Genomic DNA, 20465 nt, shown 5'->3' with positions numbered 1-20465 from the left:
TTATTGACAACAGAAGCCTCTCGATTGCTTATACGCGACTGCCATATACATCTTCGCCTCATCAACCAACACCCCTTCCGCACCCGCTTCCTCAACAAACCTCTCGACAAACAACCTCTTTGCCTCATTCCTGACCCTCGAATCACCGAAATTCCGAAACATGGGACTAGCAACAGCCTTCTCAAAAACATCCTCCGCATCAGAAGCATTATAAACACGATCCTGAAGCGACTCCGTCAAGAAAACCGTCTTGACCCCCAACCCAGCACCCTCAAGAAGCTCCCTCAAAGAACATTCCCCCTGTACCCAACTCTCATCCCACACAAGCTGCACCCCCAAATCACCACTAATCTTCTTGAAAGTTCTACTAGGAACATGAACATCCCTCGCCGCCACATCCGTCACCATCCTCCCACCAGGCTTCAACCACTGCATCCAACCCTTAACTGCCCTGCCAGGATCAGGCAGCAACACCAACGCCGCAGCACAAGTAATCAAATCGAAGCCCTCCTCTCCACATGGAAGAAGACTTTCCAATCCAATACCTGTTAAATCAGAGATATCATGTTGGAGAAAAATGACGTCCGAACCGGTCTGCTGGGCTTTGTGACGCGCCACGCCCAGCATGCCAGGACTAATATCAATTCCGACAACGAGGCCGGATTTCCCAACTGCTTGTTTGGTGGGAAAGGATACAAGACCTGTGCCGCAGGCGAGGTCAAGGACAGATTCGCCTTCGCGGGGCGCGGCGGTGCGGATGTATGCCTCTGCTAGGGCGCCGTGGTGGGAGGTGTCGTAGTTGTGGCTGCGTTCATCGTAGATGGATTGGATGATGGAGGTTTGGGAGGGCATGGTGAGTACTAAATACTAAGAGGTAAATAACTAGTAGAAATATATTTTTTTGGAGGAAGATAAAATTGAGGGTCAGATCTTCTATCATGATGCTGCGGTTGAGATTATATATAAAGATATAGTAATCTCGCTTATACCCGGTGGCCGCGCTTGTAAGGTTACACGTTGACGTAAATGCGTTTGAAATGGCAAGTGTCTTTGATCATCAATTTTGATGGCTTATCTAGTATTTGAACTTTGCTTTAGGTAGCCTCTCGTGGTTATGATTGGTAAAATGAGGTCCAGTCGCCTTGATGCTACATCATCCTCGGACCATAATACTCCGGACAACCTTTGTAAGCCCGAGTCTTCACCTCTTTTCTCGAAATGTTTATACCTCAGATTTGGTATTCAATCTCATAAAACCTAAAATACAATAGCTGTTTTATAATAATCATTCTCGTCACTGAACATATCAACGCCCTCGTGTCTCGCTTCGCAGTGGTCTTTAGAATATGATGGAAGAACAATCAGCCGGTGTCAACCAGCGCCTCAATTCCCCAGCAACCAGTCCTATCCTATCATTTGTTCGAGTGTTACAGCCAATATCCCCAAGTACATACCTCCCCGATACTGCCATCTATCTCTCTACCTATTCTACCACATCTTCTCCCACCACCTCCTCGCCCAATGCATACTAGCCAACTCCGCCCTCCTTCTCTCCAAGAACCCCCCATCCTCCCAAACCCGACACTCAGCATCCACCTCAGCCTTGCCAGAGAAGATATCAGCCTCTGACGGATCCACCAACTTGGTACCCTGATAGACCTTCCAAAACACAAACATGACCGCCCAAAACGCCACGCCAAAGTACGAAGTCACGAACCCCTCCACACTGAACGGGACGAATACCGTGAACCCATTGAACAGCGTCACCGAGCACCCGATGATCAATGCCACAATAGCCGCGTACGGCTGACACGGCGATGCCCAGGGAAGGAACGTCTTCCGATCGATGCCCTGTGCCTTGAGGGCACGGTACCAGGCTAAAAAACGCAGACCATGCCGGTGTAGGTGAGGATGAAGGCGGTGGTAGTGAGATCGACGAACCAGTAGAAGACTGTGACGGCGGAGGTATCGGCGACGAGGAATGTGATACAGGACAGGAGGGAGACGACGAGGACGCAGTTGATGGGGACTCCGGCGGAGGTGCATTTCAGGAGAAAGGCAGGGGCTTGGTGATCGCGTGCGAGGGAGTAGAGGGTACGGCTGGAGCTGTAGAGGTAGGCGTTACCGCAGGACCAGCCGGCTAGGAGGATCAGGAAGTTGATGAAGCCTGGGAGACCGTGGATGCCGAGGTTCTGGATGCCAATAACCCATGGGGAGGCGGCGGATCCGGCCGCAGATGATTCGATGGCGCTGATGAGTCGAGGGTCATTTGGGGAGCAGATTATGCTCACGGCGAGCACGCCGATAACGTAGAAGCCGACGATGCGGTAGAATGTCATTTTGACGACGCGGGGGATCGTGAAGCGTGGGTTCTCGATCTCGCCGGCTGCCAGGGCCGGGAGGTCGGGTCCGGCGACGGAGAAAGCGGCGTAGATGACGACGGAGAACCAGCCCAGAAAGCGGCCGGTGCTGCCAGTGGTGTAGTACTCGTACATGACGCCGTGCGTCCAGTTGCGGAAGCCGTAGATGTCGTGGTGGGGGTTGCCGCCCAGCATGGTGATGAAGGTCAAGAGGACGAGGCCGATAAGAAGGAGGATCTTGGTGGAGGCCATGATGAATTCGGTCTCGCCATAATATTTGACGGCGACGATATTCAGGAGGAAGCATACGACCATGGCCATAGCAACCCACACGGCTGGGTTGACGCTGGTGTTCCAGTACTGCATTACTGTTGCCACTGCTGAGTATTCGGTGCAGAGGAGCATGAGTCCGCCGTAGAAGTATACCCAACCCCTACAGATGTCAGTAAAAGATTCAACGATGAGTTGGGGCTCTGTACATTGCAAATCCGAATGCTGGGTCGATGTACCGCGCTGCCAACTCGAAGATTGATCCCCGGATTGGCAAGTAGGCGCACATCTCACCCACGCAAAGGTTCGTGGGCCAGATGAAAAGTATGCCATAGAAGAGATATCCCAAGAACAGGGACAGAGGCCCAGCATCGCGCAGGTAAGAACCAATGCCGACAAAAAGGCCTGTTCCAATGGATCCTCCAATAGCCATTAGCTGCACATGGCGCGAGGAAAGCCCACGCTTGGTTTCGTAATATTCAATGACGGTCCCATTTTCTGTGTGAGAGAGACTATCGTCTCCAGACTCTCTGGATACGCTAGCTACCGAGGTTGACTTTCCCATGGCTGACTTTGGCAAAACTGTGGATGTGGACGGCGAGGCCATCCATTATAAACTCTATTGTCCGTCTGCATTGACGGCAGAAATTGATAAGTATAGCTTGAGTTGCAGATGGAGATAATGCAAGGTTTTAGCGAAGAGTCTGGGGAAGTATACTGGGTGATGCCATTCGTGGAGGAGCAGGACACGGATCGCGATAAGAGGCTGGATCATCGGACGATCAATCAGAAAGACAGCCGATGTTATCAGAGTTATCACGTTGCCGAAAGAGGGAGGAGATGGCGATGCCAATCTTGCCAAGTGATAAGCTCACGCGCCATAATTTCCGTCTTTATCTGTATCTGAGTTATGATCATCTGCGCAGATGGGCTTTTACTCTGTGAATAAGAACTGGCGATTTCAACCAGCTTCAAAAGATTGCAAGAAAGAAGGTGTGACAGACTCGATCCACGCACACAGCACAATTCCACTAAAGTGGATGAAGGTTCAGCAAAGGAGTCCTAACATCGTCTTAACCATGAGGTGCGACATTTTCCTACTGAAGTCGCGAGCTTCCAGTGGTTCAAGATCCTAACAGACAAAACTCATATTTATAAATGCTTTGTCTGCTGGTTGTCAGGTGCATATGGTCAGCTTGAATGATTCGAAGAAAATGAAGACAAGATTGGTCAGTAATGCTACGTATCCTTCAGCCTGGCCGATATTCACTTGCTCGCAGTTCTTCAGAGCTTCCCCGCCGTTTACCCCGGATTATCCTCGCTCGGGCTTGGGAGGCGCCTGTGACTTCCCCTCTTTTCGTCGGGATTTGATTTCAGCGCCATGCCTGTGGCTTCGGAGTCGCGGTGCAAAGCATACCGACTTGCATATTGATCCAATGATGCAAACACTTGGCTTGCTCTATTCATTCTTGCATTGGCTCTCTTTGTCCAATGACAAAACCCTAGATGTACCATCGGCCACGACCAACACAACGCCGTGAGATCTGCATATTTGCATCGGCCCTATACGCAGGACTTGGCTTTACTATTTTTCCTGTTGGTGGAATCAATCTATTCCATTCGCATGAATCCGGAAAATATGCTATATAAAACAGCTGGTGGTGTCGTGCACATCATGACCTACACCGGTTCACAGACAAGAATCCCCAGCAGTCACGATGAAGCTCTCTTTCCTTTCCATGTTTTTGACCTCCGCTTTCGCCCTCCCATCTCCCCTCTCGTCAAGGAATGATGTACCACCATTCTTCCTTCTAGCCGGCGATAGCACCACCGCCGTCCAATCCAGCGGTGGAGGCGGCTGGGGCAATGGCTTCATCAATACCACCCTCCACAACGGAGCCAAAGGTATAAACTACGGCCACAACGGAGCCACAACCGTCAGTTTTCGATCCGGAGGTGACTGGGCCACTGTCCTCTCCAAAGTGGAAGAATACAAGTCCGACTACCGAGCTTTTGTGACCATCCAATTTGGCCACAACGACCAGAAGGCCTCCGCGAACATCTCTATAGCTGAATACACCAGTAATCTGGAGCAATTCGCAAAAGATGTCAAGAATGCAGGAGGCACACCTATCCTGGTGACGCCCTTGTCTCGTCGCAACTATGATAATTCTACTGGGACGCCTCTCATCATTGAGAATTTGGCGGACCAGCGAGCGGCGACTATCGATGCTGCGAAGAATACGGACACGTCTTATATCGATCTTAATAAGGCGAGTACCGATTACTTGAATAGTATTGGGCCGGCCGATGCGTATACGTACAACTTGGCATCGGATGATTATACGCATTTGAACGACGAGGGGAGCATAGTGTTTGGGGGAATGGTTGCTTCGTTGATTGATCAAGATTTTGCAGAGCTGAAGAATGATGGCTATGTTAAGGTGAATGCAAAGCTTCTGACTGCGTTGGAGGAGGGGAAGTACTACTGGCCTTGATCGCTGGTTTCGATGAGATTTGAATAAACATATGTTGCCATTGTACTGTTTTTTTTTTGATCTATGTGCAATGGCTAGTGGATGTTATCCATCAAGCAAGAAATGACATATTTCACATCCGAAGTTTGGGAGTTCTCAGCACAACATATCTGTGTTAATAATATGCAAATTTGGTTTAAGAGCCATCGTTCTAGGACTTTTCGACCATGCTGCTCTGTCGATTCAAACCGCTCTGTAGATACACTGCATCAATTCCCTCTGCCCTCCCCTTCAAACAGCAATTCTGTATCCCAGCCAAACGTTTGTGCATCCATATGTGTCATCCAATACCAAAGGAATCTATTCTATGACCCGAATAACCTCCGATAATCTGCTCCACTGACTCAGCTTAGCAGGATAGCACCATCCAGTGTAACATTCTTGATCACAGCTCAAAGGTAAAGACGTAGAACTTTGGAAGTCTTATAAAATATGAGTATATCATGGTCGTCAGACATTGCAGGGGCCCTTGAGGTAGCTATATAACCTTGAGTATTGGATCATCTATCATAGCATCTACTGACAACAGCAGTGTCTGCACTGTTTATGTACTCAGTGAATATTCCACCACTACAATATGAATCTTTGGGTCTGGGGCAGTCGTTTCATTGTCTGCATTTGGTGTTGGAGACGTTGCACATAAGATCCTCTACGTGCAATGCTAAGGTGGTTTCATGCACTGTATTATGCAAAGATATTTGATGCCAAAGCGTAATATCTCACAGATTAGAAAATGGCACGAGTATCCCTGATCTACATTTTCGTCTATATAATAACCACCGAACCTAAGCATGTGAAATTTATGGATCCTCCACCAAGGTCTCTGAGATCATTGAATATGTCCGAAGTACAAAAGCGAATATTGAATAGAGATATATCCTCTCCGAACAGTCTTTTCTGTCTCAATCGACCACAAAATACCCCATGTTATCCTCCCAGCAAAGCAGAAACAGACTACAAGAAGAAGCAAGGACCTCTGCACCCTACCTACAATATCCAATCACGCAGCAAAGTCCACAAACAATGACAAACAAGCTTCTGCTGCCAGATGACATACCTGCGCAGCGCGTCAGCCCAGATCTATAGCACGGCGAAATACAGCCCTTCTATGTATGCAATGTTATGTGAATTATTGCATGGGCTTCTGCAAGGTTCGGTGGGTGGGTGTCAGCAGACAGTTCTCTGCAGCGGAAGTAGATGTAAGACTGTCTGGTAGACTTCAGAGAGTAGTAGGAAGTATATGCTACCGGAATAGTACATAGGGAGTAAGTGTTGAACTTCTCTGGGAAAATATCTCAGCACACCACTACCGTCACCACCATCACCACACCACAACAGACTCAGCTGGCACACACACATACACACCAACTAACTACGTTACTTCCTGATCGGCAATCTTCATCCGACAGCCATGACATCCCTCGTTACATCCCCCAAAAATAACAGCAACGAGGCAAGGGGAAAATAGGCCATCTCAGACGCAGGGAGGGAGGCGAATCCCGAATCAAGAAGGTGACAGTGAAAGTGCAGTCTAGAGTCGGGTGCAGTGCATGAGAATTGAGACAATAATAGCAATAGCAGCAGCAGTCCAGTCCAGTCCAGTCCAGCCAGACCCGAGTAGTAGTATTCACTAACTAACTTACTAGTAATTTAGTTCAGTTAACTACTAAGTTAGTAAAGTGCTACTCGGCCGTGACATCGAATAACCACGCAGAACTAAGAATCGGCTTATCTCCGTTCCTTCTGATTGCATACAGCCGGTACACATTATTACCATACAAACCTAAGTAAATACAGTGTTAATGTCTCAGCCAGGTTCACCAGGCAGTCATTCATTCATTTGGTGCCCTATATTCACTTCTACTAACATAGACATAGTTAACATACTCTTCCTTCATCCCTACCTACCACACACCCATCATTCATCATTCATAATCCATCATCCATCATCCGATCACCAATCACCCACCCATACCGTATAACCCAGTAAATAACATAACATAGTAACTTTCCCATTCCACATGCAGGGACCACCCAAAGGTCCGTGCATCCAACCGGTCCTCTCTACTAACTTCGTAGCTAAAGTTGCTAAACTGCAGTAAGAAGGTAACTGAGGTGGATGTGAGCTGGTTAGAATGACGGGCGGCCGGCCGGGCGCGTGTACGCGGACGTGGATACCTTCCTTACCTATCTTTCTACTCCGTACGTACTATCTATTAATTTCCTCTCCATTCCTGCAACGCGTTCTGCACGGCGGCCCGTGGCACGGGAAGACTTTTAGAAGGGGGCCAGCGCTATGGCGCTAGTTTAGGTGTGTGTGCGCATGCGAACGGAAAGACGGATGAGTATCTATCTATGTATCTATCTACCTCGGAAGTAAGAACTAAGAAGTAGGTGTAGTGGGGAGCTCCTATTTGCCTAGGAGTCTAGCTAATTTGCCCTACAATGGGAATAAGTAAAAAAATGACTGAGCGAGAGAGTGAGTGAGTAATAGGATATCCCCAATGGAATGAAAATCATTTCATCACATCACACCCCTCCAACAAAGCTCGTAGAATAGTATGGAGTAGTGGTAGTAAAGTATAGAAAGTGTGATCCGACACCAACCGTTCTGGGGCCCAAAATATCCCTCATCCGAACAACTAACACCAGCAACGCAGCAAGACAGCAAGCAAGAAAAACCAGCATAATCCCGTTCCCGTAGCGTGCAGGATCGTCAAGGCTCAGCCGCAGTTCCGCTCCACCACACCACTCCACAAGCTGGTTGGAGTAAAATAAAAGATGAATATTACATATACTAGTACTAGGTACTTAAGTAAGTGTAGTGAAACTTACAAGTAAAGAGAAATCTCCTCGGAGTAACTGCGGGTAATACCATCATGTATCTAGATACGAAGCGACTTGCATTAGTAGTTTAGAAAATTACTAAGGGGAGGTACTACGAGTCTACGAAACAGGTTTAGCTAGGCTAGCTGGTAGCCTGGCAAAGCAATTATCGAGAGAAAAAAAAACATAATTAAATAAAAAGAGAAAGAGGGAATGAATAGCGCGCTAATTTCAATTACTTTTGCTGGCTGCATAACGCTACTGTAGGTCTTATGTTGCCTAGGGTGAGACTGCGTAGCACCAGGAACGGTCGAGTCAGCTTTTCAATGGGCTTGTGTGTTATGAGCTAACTGGGGGAATCCCTGTTTAGTAAAGTAGTAGTGGGTGTGAGGAGGTGGTGATTATTGGCTGTTAGTTAGTAGTAGTGGGTATTATTGTGTGTGCGCGCGCTTCCCACCATATTTACTACTACTATCGTTGCTGTTCAATGCTGTGGTTTGAGGATGTGCAGTGGCAACTGGCAACTGGCAAGGTTACATATCATGCAACAATCAGGCCGAGGAGCTTTCTCCACAGATGGGAGAGCGCGGACATATTGCATACATAGAAAGGTGGATTAGTTAGTCCAGATAGGTATTAGTATACTGTGGTTGACAATCACATCTTACTAGACCGGATGGGGTCATTGGAGTGCAAGTCAGCGAGGTATTATTATTACTCCAACCACCGAATTGTTGGTCACTTATCTTCAATGATCAAATCACACTTCGAAGTTGTATTATTAATCTCGTCACCGTCGCACGTTGCTACTTATTTACTAGTATGTCTGGGCCTAGATGATTAAGGCGATGGTGTGGGAGACCGACTCGAAGACAATTGGCTACTATTCCAACACGCCAAAACAATGTGGAGGGGAGGGCCTCCCGTGCCAATTGCAGTGTGGAGGGATGCCCACCGGCCAGTGCAACACCACATCGTGACGGACTGCAATTACTGGTCAATGTTGAAGAGTGGAGACGCTACTGGTGGGGTGGGATAAGAAGGACAACTGCAGTGACAGCGGGCCTATCATCATCCCGGTCCTTAATTTACTCGGCCATTGGGGGATTGTCGGAGCTACTAAGGAATGGCGTGCTACTACTTCAGTCGCCCGTAATTAGGGAGTTATATCCGGCCATCTGATAGCAAATCAGCCCTAGAGGCGTTCCGTGCCCCCCTGTGGTCGACCAGAGCATGTAACAGCTATTCAGCACCTAGATCAAGGGCACATTGTATCCCAAAGTCGACCGGGGCTACTTGAATATCCCTCATCGCACAGCCTGCGCAAAACGGTGGTTAGCATCCCTGGAGTACCCGCGAAGACAGCACGCGTGAGATCCCGATGAGGACAAGCTGGGTACCTCGACTCGGTGCTTACAGCCTTATCCTGTAAGTATTATTAGTTTTGTGACGAGTCCCACGGCCCGTGCAGAAGTTATCTCGCGCCCATGATGCCATCTTGCATATCCGCTCGAGCAAAGACCATCAAGGCGCCTGTATTCCACGATCGCCATGCACGCCGTCGGAGATTTTTCTTCTCAGGCTGCCTGTTACTCGCGTCGCGCAGGATCGACAATGCGATTGTTCTATGCTTCGTATGGATGGATAGCTGTCCGTACGGAGTACAGGAGGGCTGATGACGCTGCAGTGCACCATATCGGATTATAGTGGTCCGTGACACCCGTTGCTAGATCCCTGTCTGTATCCTGTTGCCAAGCTTGCTCAGATTACTAGGTTGATGCTTCATGCGCCTATCATCTGTGCAACACGTCCTCTGGATGCGTCTCAGATCGTCGGCAGCTTCGCATATGTACACGCTCGAGTCGGGCGGCTCTAGGTATCCGCATCGCTAGTTGACGTCTGTATAGCACAGCGTTCGTCGCATCTCGCGGGAAAGCAGGGAGGTCTCGTTTCCTGTTTTCCTCTGGGGATTCATGGGGGCTGGTGAATCTCAGATGCATCAAGTCGTATAGTAACACGATCGCACCCGCCCCTAACCCACAACGCCCTCGGACCAGCCGTCTCCAGTAGAGCGCTAAGGAGGCACTGGTAGGAGATCTTCCGCAACGGGACCCCAGACTGGTTAGGTTCAGATTACACGGTTTCTGACAGGTGTACTAACGTATCGTTCCTCGGTAACCTTGACGGCGGATCGAAGGTTGCGGCAACACCAACGTGATGATTGGCATCTCCGCAATTGGTACCTGTATATAAGGGGATGCTAGCGTCCTGCCGACTACCCATTTCTTTCTCGGGCTTTAGCAGTAGTAGCTGGTCCTGGTGGTGACGATGTGTGTGTGTGTGTGTGTAGATCCAGGGTATTGCGTACCTGCTCGATCAATACCAATAATACCACCGGTGCACCACCTGACGCCGCACTAAATGGCGCTTGAGCTGTCGGTGGCCTCAGGTGTCGAGGGTCTGTGGTCAGCCAGACAGAGGGACCGTGCGATGAAAAGGAACTGAAGGAACTGACCTCGGAAGGGTGTAAGAACCGCTGGCGAGCTCAGCTCACTCCTACGTGTCCGCTATCCATGGGTGCGATGAATTATGCTTCGCACGAGTCATAATGCTCGGTTCGAGATGATTGTGCAACACCGGTTGACAACGTCCCATCCTCAAGCCATGATCCTAGAATCCTGAGATTCTCCTACAGTCTTCCATTACAATGCGCGGATAAAATCTTGCATATCCCACCGTCGACGTATCGTAGGGGGACCATGGACCCCGTGCTAGATCCATGCATGGAAGCTGTCCTCAAACACCTTCACTGCCAGCAATCATTGTTCAACTTTCTGTCTGCAAGCCCATAGACGTCATAACGTGGGATGTTGCCAGACATGTTCAACCAATCGGTCATTGTAGCACTCACGTCGGCAGCAAAGGTGGGCGGCTAATCCTGGATAAATGGGATCCTCGTGCAGCACTATAGGTTACCAATGCAACACCATCCCTTAACGCTGCAAGGAATTTTGGTTCCATACGGACTTCAAATCATGTTAGCAACCTGGTAAGTACATGGGATATCTCTTTTGTGCGCTTGTTGTTGTAAGTCGTTGCGAGATATCACAGGCTCCAGCAGGACGGGCTTTTGTATGCCGCTCGGAGTATAGCTTTCATTCTGTAGATCGCGCGTCTATAATCCATGACTGGAATATATCGGTTGAAGACACAGGAACCGTATCTGCTCAATTTCTACTTGATACTAGGAGTTCTGTTCTAAATCAGTTCTCATTGCGACGGCGCAGCGGTCGTGCGACCAACAACCGCCCGTTAGAGTTGACAGTCAGCAGGTCCGCAACCATCCGCACTGCCCCCATGCACATCCTGGATAAGACTGGACAGTCGCTTGTGCATAATGCGTGGACACTCTAATTAGTGTTGTGTTTGGGCCTGCCTCGGAATAGCGACGATACCCATGCTCAGACAATTTAGCATGAAAGTCAAACTCGCGTGCGCCAGTGACCTCCTCGGAACTGGAGACGAGATTGGCCAATGCGACCAACGTGGGCACGATACTTTGAAGGGATTACTCGTGTTGGTTGGTTGTCCGTTCCCGGAAATCGAGGGCGAACGCGCTGTTCCTAGGGAACCGACCCAGTGCTTCAGGGGACGCCAGTCTTTGGGGAAACTGACCAAGATGATCAGCTATGGCCGGCGCTCAGATCCAATCAACGGGCGGTGGAATGTCGGAAGCTACTAGTGCAACCGATGAGCTCCGGATTATTTCGCCCACGGCCTTTGCCAAGTCTTCATCGTCGTCCGCTTGACAGGGAAAGGTACTCCACTAGGCAACGATCAACTGCCCGATGGGGGCGTCGCGGAAGATGAAGGTGAAACCGAACAAAAAAAGAAGTCGTCAATTAACCTTAGTAGCTGGGACCAAAATTGGACACCGCCCGATGGAAGCGAGGAAGGATGAACCTAGGTAGTTGGATGCCTAGGCGCATCTGTGTTCCATCTTGGGGGAAAGATGGCTGGGGGAGTAACAGGCCATTCTCGTTCGTCGAAGAGATTGGTACGGTCTTAGCGACTTTGACTTCCCAACAGTTTGTTAACACGATGAGGTATCAGCTTGGTACCATACTTTGCAGCTCATCAAGCAGTCATTCGTCTTTCTTTCCCTCCAGGCAGCTCACTTTCCAGCCGGTGGAATGACCTCAGGGGTCCCACCCGCAGCAATGGATCGAACGGATACGATTGGCAAAATACCCGCTGGATCCAGGGAAATCCCCCACACGAACCTTGAACCTTCTCATTCGTCCTCCCCACAAAATGGCGCAGGCTCGGTTTTCCATGCTGCGGTCCGGTCGTGAAACTAGTGCAGGAGATAGACTGACTGACTGACTGAACTGACTTAGACTAGAAGATGGTCCAGTGCTCCAAGCTCGCAACCAGTCCTTCCTTTTCCTGTCTCTCTCCACTCCCCAACGTCTTCCTCCCCTACCAAATTGGCGCCAGCTGCCGATTAATTACGATCAGTTCCATTGTTTCCCTCCATTACCCTGATTGGGGGGTTTTTGAAGCGGCGCCAGCCGCCACCACATATGTAAGCAGTTAAGCAGGGCTAGGCAGCCCACCGACTCGGGCGTAGCCGTCGAAGGTTTAATGGTTTCCCTCCATCACCCCAACCAGCCGACCCGTCGACGTGGTTTCTTTTCCCTCTTTGTTCCTACCCCATACGGATGACGGATGCTTCTGACTGGGATCTCGCTTCCATCGTGGCTCCTGCTAAAGCCGGAGGCAAATAGTGGCCGATCCGGGCAGTCACGAGGTCTGGGGTTGAATTCCACCCTGAACTCTGGCTCCTGCCGAGAGAAATGACCCAAGAGGCTAAGACGGGCCAAATAACGGCTTGGAGACCGAACCGGTATGGTTTCTCTCACGGTCTTACCATATCTTACCCTTTCACCAGCGTCAATGTTACCTGCGCGCCGTATCAATAATTACCCCAGGTCGCACACCAAAAAAGCAGGACCGGCCACAATCGGCCTGCAGCCCGTGAGCCTGCCTGATCCAGTTAGCTTGCATACTAGTCCGGTAGCCTGAAGCGCCCTTGACTTTTAGTAGTGACACACCAACTCACCGGTAATCTAATCTGCAATACATTTGCCGATGATAAGTGACAGTGGCCGGTTGCAAAAAGAAACGCTGTAAGTAACGCGAGATAATCATAATCTTCTATCTCGAGTAGTCTCTTGGCGAGCAACCTTTTTGTGGAGTCATTAGCTGCTTGCGTCGTCGGGATTTCATGGATGCTTCAGGATCCAGAAGAGCATGCGAGGTTCTAGAAAGGCGAGGCTGTGTTTGTGTTGTTTCCGAATGGCACCGCCTGCTTTACCTCTTTCGTGACAGACCAGACTGAACCTAATTCACCACACAGACTTTATGTTGTATCCCGAATGGGTGCAATATTCTAGCAAGCAGCACAAGCTAATTGACTATGCCCATGATTTGAATAACCCTGATCAACTAATACTGCAGCAAACTGGCCCTAGTCTTCAAGTGTTGCTCTGTGCTCATCCTGTAAACACCGGCGCCCTTTATAGAGATCTCCAGCGACAAATACAACAGCTCCAGCTTGATGGATTCGAAACCCTCCCACCAAGCCACAGTGAGCATTTGAGCTCCTATACCACTTAATTGTTACAGTATTTAACAGAGCGAGCAAGAGTACCGTCGACAAACACGAAGGGTACTGTCTCAAACAACCGACAACACTAATTCTCTGAAGTAGAACACGACTTATGCAGAACTAGGTACCAGACCACTCATCCTACTAGTGTCTTCATAGAATGTTGACCGGGATAAAAATAACGATATAGTCCTCGTTGTTAGTGCTTCGTATTCCATGTCTCGTTGGAAGTTGCCCTCAAGACAATGAGAGGGAATTGATGATCTTGACGAAGCTGGTCATGCACGACTAAGGTAGTCTATCCTCCGGTCTAATACTTCTTCTGCCTCCTTGTTAATGCCTTGTACTCTCGGCCGTGTCCCCTGCCGAAGGGCCATCGATGACATTCTAGACGACGGTGTGTGTCGTAATTAGGATCATTCCACCAGCCATCGGACGGGCTCAGATGGCCAGGTCGCGGTCTACGTAGATAGCTCTCTTCCTCTGTCTCTCTAGCTGGCTAGTTAATTAGGTAGCTTACTAGCAATCATCCCACTAACAAGGGAAGTAACTCGAGATACCACCTACCCAGGAAGTTAGTGATCGGAGAGAGACCTGCGTGACGGGCGAATACCCAGCTGATACATAATTACAATACGTGCGGCCGGGATGTGACCGTATTGTGGGCTGGGACAGCATCCACTCCCCCGTGACTGGGTTGTGGGGCCCGCTTTCTGGCTCTGGCCCTGTCATGGCCCATGCTTTCCCTCCCAAAGCACGCCGGACCAGAGCCACCCGGCCCACTCCGTTTCCCGTCACGACCCATTATTGGCTGGACGGCCGTGACTAAAGCTGGATGCTGTTTCGTGGGTTTGTCCCGCAACATTCGCCGGGGTAAGTTTAGTTAGTTAGACGGGCCTCTCACTGCTCAAGCTGGCAAAACGTAGGTTACAAAATAGAAAAAAAAAATTGAAAAAGGAAGGGGGAAAAGAAAAAGGTCACTTTCGGCCTGGGTAGCTAAGGTGGTAGGTTGTAGTCCGGCCATCAGTTAGTTGGGAGGCTAGGCTGGTCTGTTCGTAACCGGAGGGAGCGATCCCAATACTTCAGGGAAATAATATGGAGTAATAAATCGAAACGAAATGACATATCTGGCAATTGGAGATGACTACCTAGCTAACTAGTTGGTTTAGCAGGTAAATGGACCGCGCCTGCTTACGACATACCATCGACCTGCCACTAGATAACCCGACCAACTGCTCGGAGCATGTACCAGTTGAGTGAGTTGAGTTAAAAGAAAGAAAGAACAGAAAGAAAAGAAAAAGAAAAAGAACCACTGCGAACGATCCTGCAAGTTGTTCAGTTCTGGTGCTCCCCGTGCAACAGCCAGACTACTTACTAGGGCGTTTCCTTGCTGCGGCAGAAGCCACTAACTGCTGCGGTTCCTGCTCGAACTGACACCCCTCGGAGAGTACAGCCTTACACCACCCAATCCACGCTCATCCCCCATCCCCCATTCATCAGTCATCCTTCCTGCTCACCTTCCATCCCTCTTAATTACATCTATCTAACCACCGCTACAACTACTACTACTATTCTTTTTTTTTTTTTTTCACTTTCATATTACCCCCCCTCTCCCCATATCCCCAACCCCAAAGTGTGCCTTTCTTCTCTTCCTTCTGAGCTATTTTTCGGGCCACATACCGCCCTCTTGTCTGCTTATCAGCAATTGATTAAAGCACAGCTACTACTAGTAGCTCAGCACACCCGCCCATAACTCCAGTCGGCTATCTCCGGCTTATCCACCGACTCACACCACCCATCGCGGCGCATGCCCGCGCAACTGACCTCCATCCTATCCTCTACCACAATCCTCGTCTAAGGAATCCAGGTTCAATGGTCTCTGGCATTCGTGGGTGATTTAGTCCATCCGCACGAGTCTTTCCGTGCGCAGAGCTTGGTGAGTAGCCACCCGTGGGTTTCCCCTGGAGCCTGGAAACTCAACCCCTGCTGATTACAGTTGCTAATCCCGAGATCGATTGCCTCTCCCCCCAGGAACGGAGCCACTTCGCCACCCACACCCACTTGGTCTAATTCCTTTGTAACGGTGATCCTGTTAATCGTCTACACTTTATCAAGTTATCGCCGCCCACAATTTCTATTTCTTCAACCTACCTTGAAACTACTTACCCCCCGAATAACGGCCTTCTTGTTTGCTCTTCTCCCCGACTTCTGTCCTGACTTGGTGAGCTTCCTGTGGCATTGCTGCATTCTATTCGCTGCATCTTTTGTCCGGACAACGAACCAAGCTAACTCTGATCTCATTGAATCAGAATGCTGTCAATGTCGCATATCTTTCGCAATCTTCTCCAGTAGCTTCCTTTCGTCACGTCTACTGTCCTTCCTCTCTTGGCAGTGCTTTGTCGTCTTCATCTACCTTATAAACAAACCCCCACCTCGCGCTATTCCAGACCCCGCCCCCGCAACCAGTGCTTTCGTAACTGGTTCCCACAAAACAGAAGAAACATTTTTAGGATGTTACTAGATACAATGGTCGGCCAGGACCCGGCCACGAGCCCCAAGGTGGAGGACCTTGCTAGTATCAGCGAGGTCCCGGTCGATGTGCCTGGTGAGCTTATGTTCTTCGAGGAGTATGCTTATCTATCCGTGAATCCTAACAAGACCAGCTGCCCCCAAAGAGGACTCGAAGAAGGAGTCCAACGGCCAATCTGACGCCAAAAATAATGTGCCTCCCCCCAAGACTGACAAGCCCCGCCCTCATGGATGTACGACCTGTGGCCGGTCTTTCGCTCGCTTGGAGCACCTCAAGCGTCATGAGCGCTCGCATACCAAAGAAAAGCCCTTTGAATGCCCCGAATGCGCGCGTTGTTTCGCTCGTCGAGATCTCCTTCTCAGACATCAGCAGAAACTACACATGACTACAACGCCATCATCACGTCCCAGAAATGGTCGACGAGAGAGCACGGGAGGCGCATCCACTGGAGCGAACCGGGTTCGCAAGAACTCAATCGCTAGTAACTCCAGTAACATGCGTCCCAGAGCAAATACCATCAGCCATATCGATGGGGCTTCCTTGGGAATGGTGAACACCTCGAACCCTCCACCAGCGCCAGCTGGCCACTCGGGTCATACTTATCATGCAAGTATTGGCTCCGCGTCAGTGGGTTCGAACCTGGATTTTCGAGGTTACTCTTCAGGTCACCATCCTTCCATGAATGGCTTGACCAAGCTAGAAACATCGGGTTTGCCCATGGATCTTTCTGGTGGTCTTCGCACTGCTCCTGTTTACGGTAGCTTTGACATCAATGTCCCAGATATGTTCATGGGCCATGGCAGTACCATCAACCCAGCGCAGCTGCACTTTGGAGGCTCACCCCAGACCTACGGAAACGACTCGCCATCATCCCCATATGCCCATGGTGCGCATCATATGCCTCCGGCGGATGGGATGATGGAAGATGATTTCAGCTTCGATTGGATGAACACCTTTGACCCTGCTATGCCTATGGGTAAAAGCGCCGATTCTGCCATCGATGAGTCGTCCCCTTCCGCAATGAGCACGGGCAGTCAGAGTGGCATCAGTGAAGCCATGATGGATGGCTCACATCGCTATTCCATCTCTTCAAGCAGCTGGCACAACCCGTTTCCCCCACTTTCGGCGGCAGCCGCCGGCCAGTTTCCCCTCGAGTACACCTCATCTAGCTTCAACGATATAGGCATTCCACCGGAAACGGTTTCGCCCAAGTCATTGATGGCCCAGAATCCTTTTGCGGAAACCTATGCAACTCCTCCATCCATGACTTCCGTTGGCCAGCCCTTAATGGGTGGACATTCGCAGAGTATGTTTTCATCCTCTATGGCAACAAACGGAGAATCTCCTAATCCTTTCAACCTCCCTTTCGCGAATAGTGCCCTACGAACTCACCATTCCCCAAGCTCCACGGATACCTTTACAGACTCCACCCGACAGGCTCTATTAGCAAGCATGGCGCGCCCTACCAGTCTCAATCACCGCAAGTATTCCCAGCCCGCCAGCGGCATGATTCCCTGCCGCGATCTTTTCTCCCGTTCCTCCACTTTCACCGGCTCCGGTCAATTACCTAGCACCTCGGACATGCAACGCTACATCTCAGCATACATCACGTATTTCCATCCACATATGCCGTTCCTTCATATCCCGACCCTTGACTTTCAGGCGCCCGAGTACACCAACAATCTGCGGACTCCCAGCGGCCATCTCAATCTCAGCTCTACCGGCATCACTGGAGGTGGTGGCTCCCTGATCCTCTCCATGGCGGCAATTGGGGCCCTCTACGAATTTGACACTGCGGCCTCCAAGGACTTGTTCGAAGCTGCCAAGAAAATGATTCAACTCTACTTAGAGGAGCGACGTAAAGCGGACATGTCGACCCCGGTCGGGCGCCACAGTAACTCTCGTGACAGCTCGGTGCACAATACGCCCCTTTGGTTGGTTCAAGCGATGCTCCTCAACGTCATCTATGGACACACCTGCGGCGACAAGACATCTGCTGATATTGCGAGTACGCATTGTGCCGCGTTAGTCAGCCTTGCCCGGGCGGCTGAATTGAATCGCCACCTAGATGCAAAAGACCTTTCTCAAGATTACCTCACTGCCGGACTTGCCAGCCGTGTTGGTACTGACGCTGACAGTTGGGGCCAAGCAGGGCAACCAAAAGAGAGAAGGGACTGGTTGGAGTGGAAGATCGTAGAAGAGCGGAAACGAACCCTCTACGCAATATTTGCGCTTTCGTGCTTTCTTGTGTCGGCTTATAATCATGCACCCGCTCTGACCAACTCCGAAATCCGCCTCGATCTGCCCTGCGAAGAGGATCTCTGGGCCGCAGAGTCCCCACAAGCGTGGAAGAAGCTTGGTGGACAGTCAACACCAAAGAAAGGGCTGTCCTTCTCCGCTGCTTTGACTACGCTACTTACCGCCAGTCAACGAGAGCAGCAATCGTCTACAACACAGGCCAAAGGATCTGGCAACGATGCTTCTGAAGAATCTCCCGGTAGCGAGCTCAAACCTAGTACCTTCGGCTGCTTGGTTTTGATATATGCTCTTCACAATTACATCTGGGAGACTCGTCAGCGGCACATAGGCCGGCAGTGGACGTCACGAGAAAATGAGGCCATGCAAGCACACATCGAGCCTGCACTGCGCGCCTGGCAATCCGCTTGGGCCAGCAATCCTGTGCATAGCTTGGAACGTCCCAATCCTTTCGGTGCAGGGCCCCTCTCTGCTGACAGTATCCCGCTGTTAGATCTCGCGTACGTCAGGCTATTCGTCAATCTAGGAAGGTGCAAAGAAGCATTCTGGCAGCGTGATTGGAATGCGATGTCAGATGAGCTTGCGCGTGGAACAGGTGTAGATCAACCCATGGACGATATACCATCTGATGTGCTGGACCCATCGATCACTGAGGGTTCCCACCAGATTGATCATCGGCGCGATTCAGTGGCAGATCTGGGTGTAGGTGATCTTGCTATATCCGGTACTCCCACCCAGGATCATCCTCTACAGACTCTCATGGGCGTATACCGACCTGGCCAAACCAAGCGGGAAAGGCATCTGCGCAAGGCTGCCTTCTATGCAGCTGACTCAATCTCAATGTCCGATCAACTAGGAAATACCTTTGCTGAATTCACGTGCCGAGAGCTGCCCATTCAGTGTGCCATGTGCACTTTCGACTGCGCTCAAGTGCTGGCAGAATGGATCACTACTGTTCAAGAACGCGTCGGCCCCTACCTAGGCGTTCTTGGCCAGGATGACGTCGACCTCATGCAAGCCACCAGCCTTCTCTTACTCGAGGAAGAGGATTGCAAACTGTTGGGCAAGATCAAAGAGATTCTTTCCAGCGTTGAAAATAAGATGCAGAGAGAAGTTCAAAGCGGGGTAACCATGTCAGCCCTGAGCGTCCTACAACGCCTGCCTAGTGTTGTTGAAGGGGGTTATGGCAGCAAAATTCTGCTTGCCACGGCAAGTCTCCTTGACCGGGCCGCTGTGTGGCCAGTGACAAAGCTTATGGCTCGATCACTAGAAGCCCAAGCTATGCGGCTGAAAGAGCGTGCTCAGAACTCGACCTTGGGAGCCAACTAGCTCTATAATGAGGATGGCTTGATGGCATTGTAATGCTGATCATACACTCTCTCCTGGCAAATATTGCTTGGCAACCCTCCCAGACTTGCTGAGCTATCATGGATCGGCACTACTGGCCACCTCAGATCGTCCCTGCTTCTCAGGCTTACGCCACACACGTTTCATTAATTCAAGCTCCTGGCTGTTCCGCACCATTGTGCATCAGAATGATGGAGGGTGATTATTGAAACAAGTAGGATCCTCTCACCAATATCTCGAGTGCGATCAATGGCGGATGACCTAGGAAATAACCCTTCTGGTAATCCTCGCTAGAATGCGCCTTTACCCTTTATGTCCTTTCCTGACCGGTCGATACCAACAAAGCACGTGTTCGAAACAAGCTGACATACTGTTTGACGGCGCCTTTCTCCCCCTACAACCCCTTCACGGATCACGCAAGTGCGATTATGTTTTACTATTGAGTGCCTCTTTCTTCTGATGCCGGTTTTCTGTGCCACTACCAAGAACTGTTCTGTGTATTTTTGTTTTGATTTGTCATATCTGGGAAAGGCGGGACCTTGACAACGACCAGGGAGGTTTAGTTGCTTGTGAACCTAACGACTGGGACATGGATCTTCACGATACCCCAAACCATTTCTGATGACTTGCAAGCATGACGATCCAATATTGAGACGATAAGTGCC

At 50.2% G+C, this 20465-nt stretch overlaps 5 protein-coding genes across 5 annotated transcripts; 3 read left to right on the top strand and 2 right to left on the bottom strand.

The window, feature by feature from the left end:
- AtWU_03278 (class I SAM-dependent methyltransferase) lies at nt 1-852 on the bottom strand (the record flags this gene model as incomplete). The annotated part of the gene is made up of 1 exon (XM_035498391.1): nt 1-852. One exon carries the CDS (start codon nt 850-852, stop codon nt 1-3), a length of 852 nt encoding a protein of 283 aa, XP_035354284.1.
- A 636-nt stretch (nt 853-1488) lies between these two features.
- Nucleotides 1489-3195, bottom strand: AtWU_03277 (putative proline permease; the record flags this gene model as incomplete). Its single annotated transcript, XM_035498390.1, has 3 exons — nt 1489-1851; nt 1893-2793; nt 2840-3195. 3 exons carry the CDS (start codon nt 3193-3195, stop codon nt 1489-1491), a joined length of 1620 nt encoding a protein of 539 aa, XP_035354283.1.
- Nucleotides 3196-4348: 1153 nt separating this feature from the next.
- AtWU_03276 (rhamnogalacturonan acetylesterase) lies at nt 4349-5128 on the top strand (the record flags this gene model as incomplete). Its single annotated transcript, XM_035498389.1, has 1 exon — nt 4349-5128. One exon carries the CDS (start codon nt 4349-4351, stop codon nt 5126-5128), a length of 780 nt encoding a protein of 259 aa, XP_035354282.1.
- A 10346-nt stretch (nt 5129-15474) lies between these two features.
- AtWU_03275 (uncharacterized protein) lies at nt 15475-16087 on the top strand (the record flags this gene model as incomplete). The annotated part of the gene is made up of 4 exons (XM_035498388.1): nt 15475-15519; nt 15569-15603; nt 15699-15888; nt 15977-16087. The coding sequence occupies 4 exons, from the start codon at nt 15475-15477 to the stop codon at nt 16085-16087; spliced, it is 381 nt and encodes a 126-aa protein (XP_035354281.1).
- Nucleotides 16088-16193: 106 nt separating this feature from the next.
- Nucleotides 16194-19782, top strand: amdX (putative C2H2 transcription factor (AmdX); the record flags this gene model as incomplete). The annotated part of the gene is made up of 2 exons (XM_035498387.1): nt 16194-16272; nt 16331-19782. 2 exons carry the CDS (start codon nt 16194-16196, stop codon nt 19780-19782), a joined length of 3531 nt encoding a protein of 1176 aa, XP_035354280.1.
- Nucleotides 19783-20465: the final 683 nt, after the last annotated feature.

The sequence above is a fragment of the Aspergillus tubingensis genome (genome assembly GCF_013340325.1).
Source record: "Aspergillus tubingensis WU-2223L DNA, scaffold_4, whole genome shotgun sequence".
Classification (NCBI taxonomy): Eukaryota; Fungi; Ascomycota; class Eurotiomycetes; order Eurotiales; family Aspergillaceae; genus Aspergillus; species Aspergillus tubingensis.
Note: the sequence above shows the minus strand (reverse complement) of the source record. Positions and strands in the feature narration are given on the sequence as shown.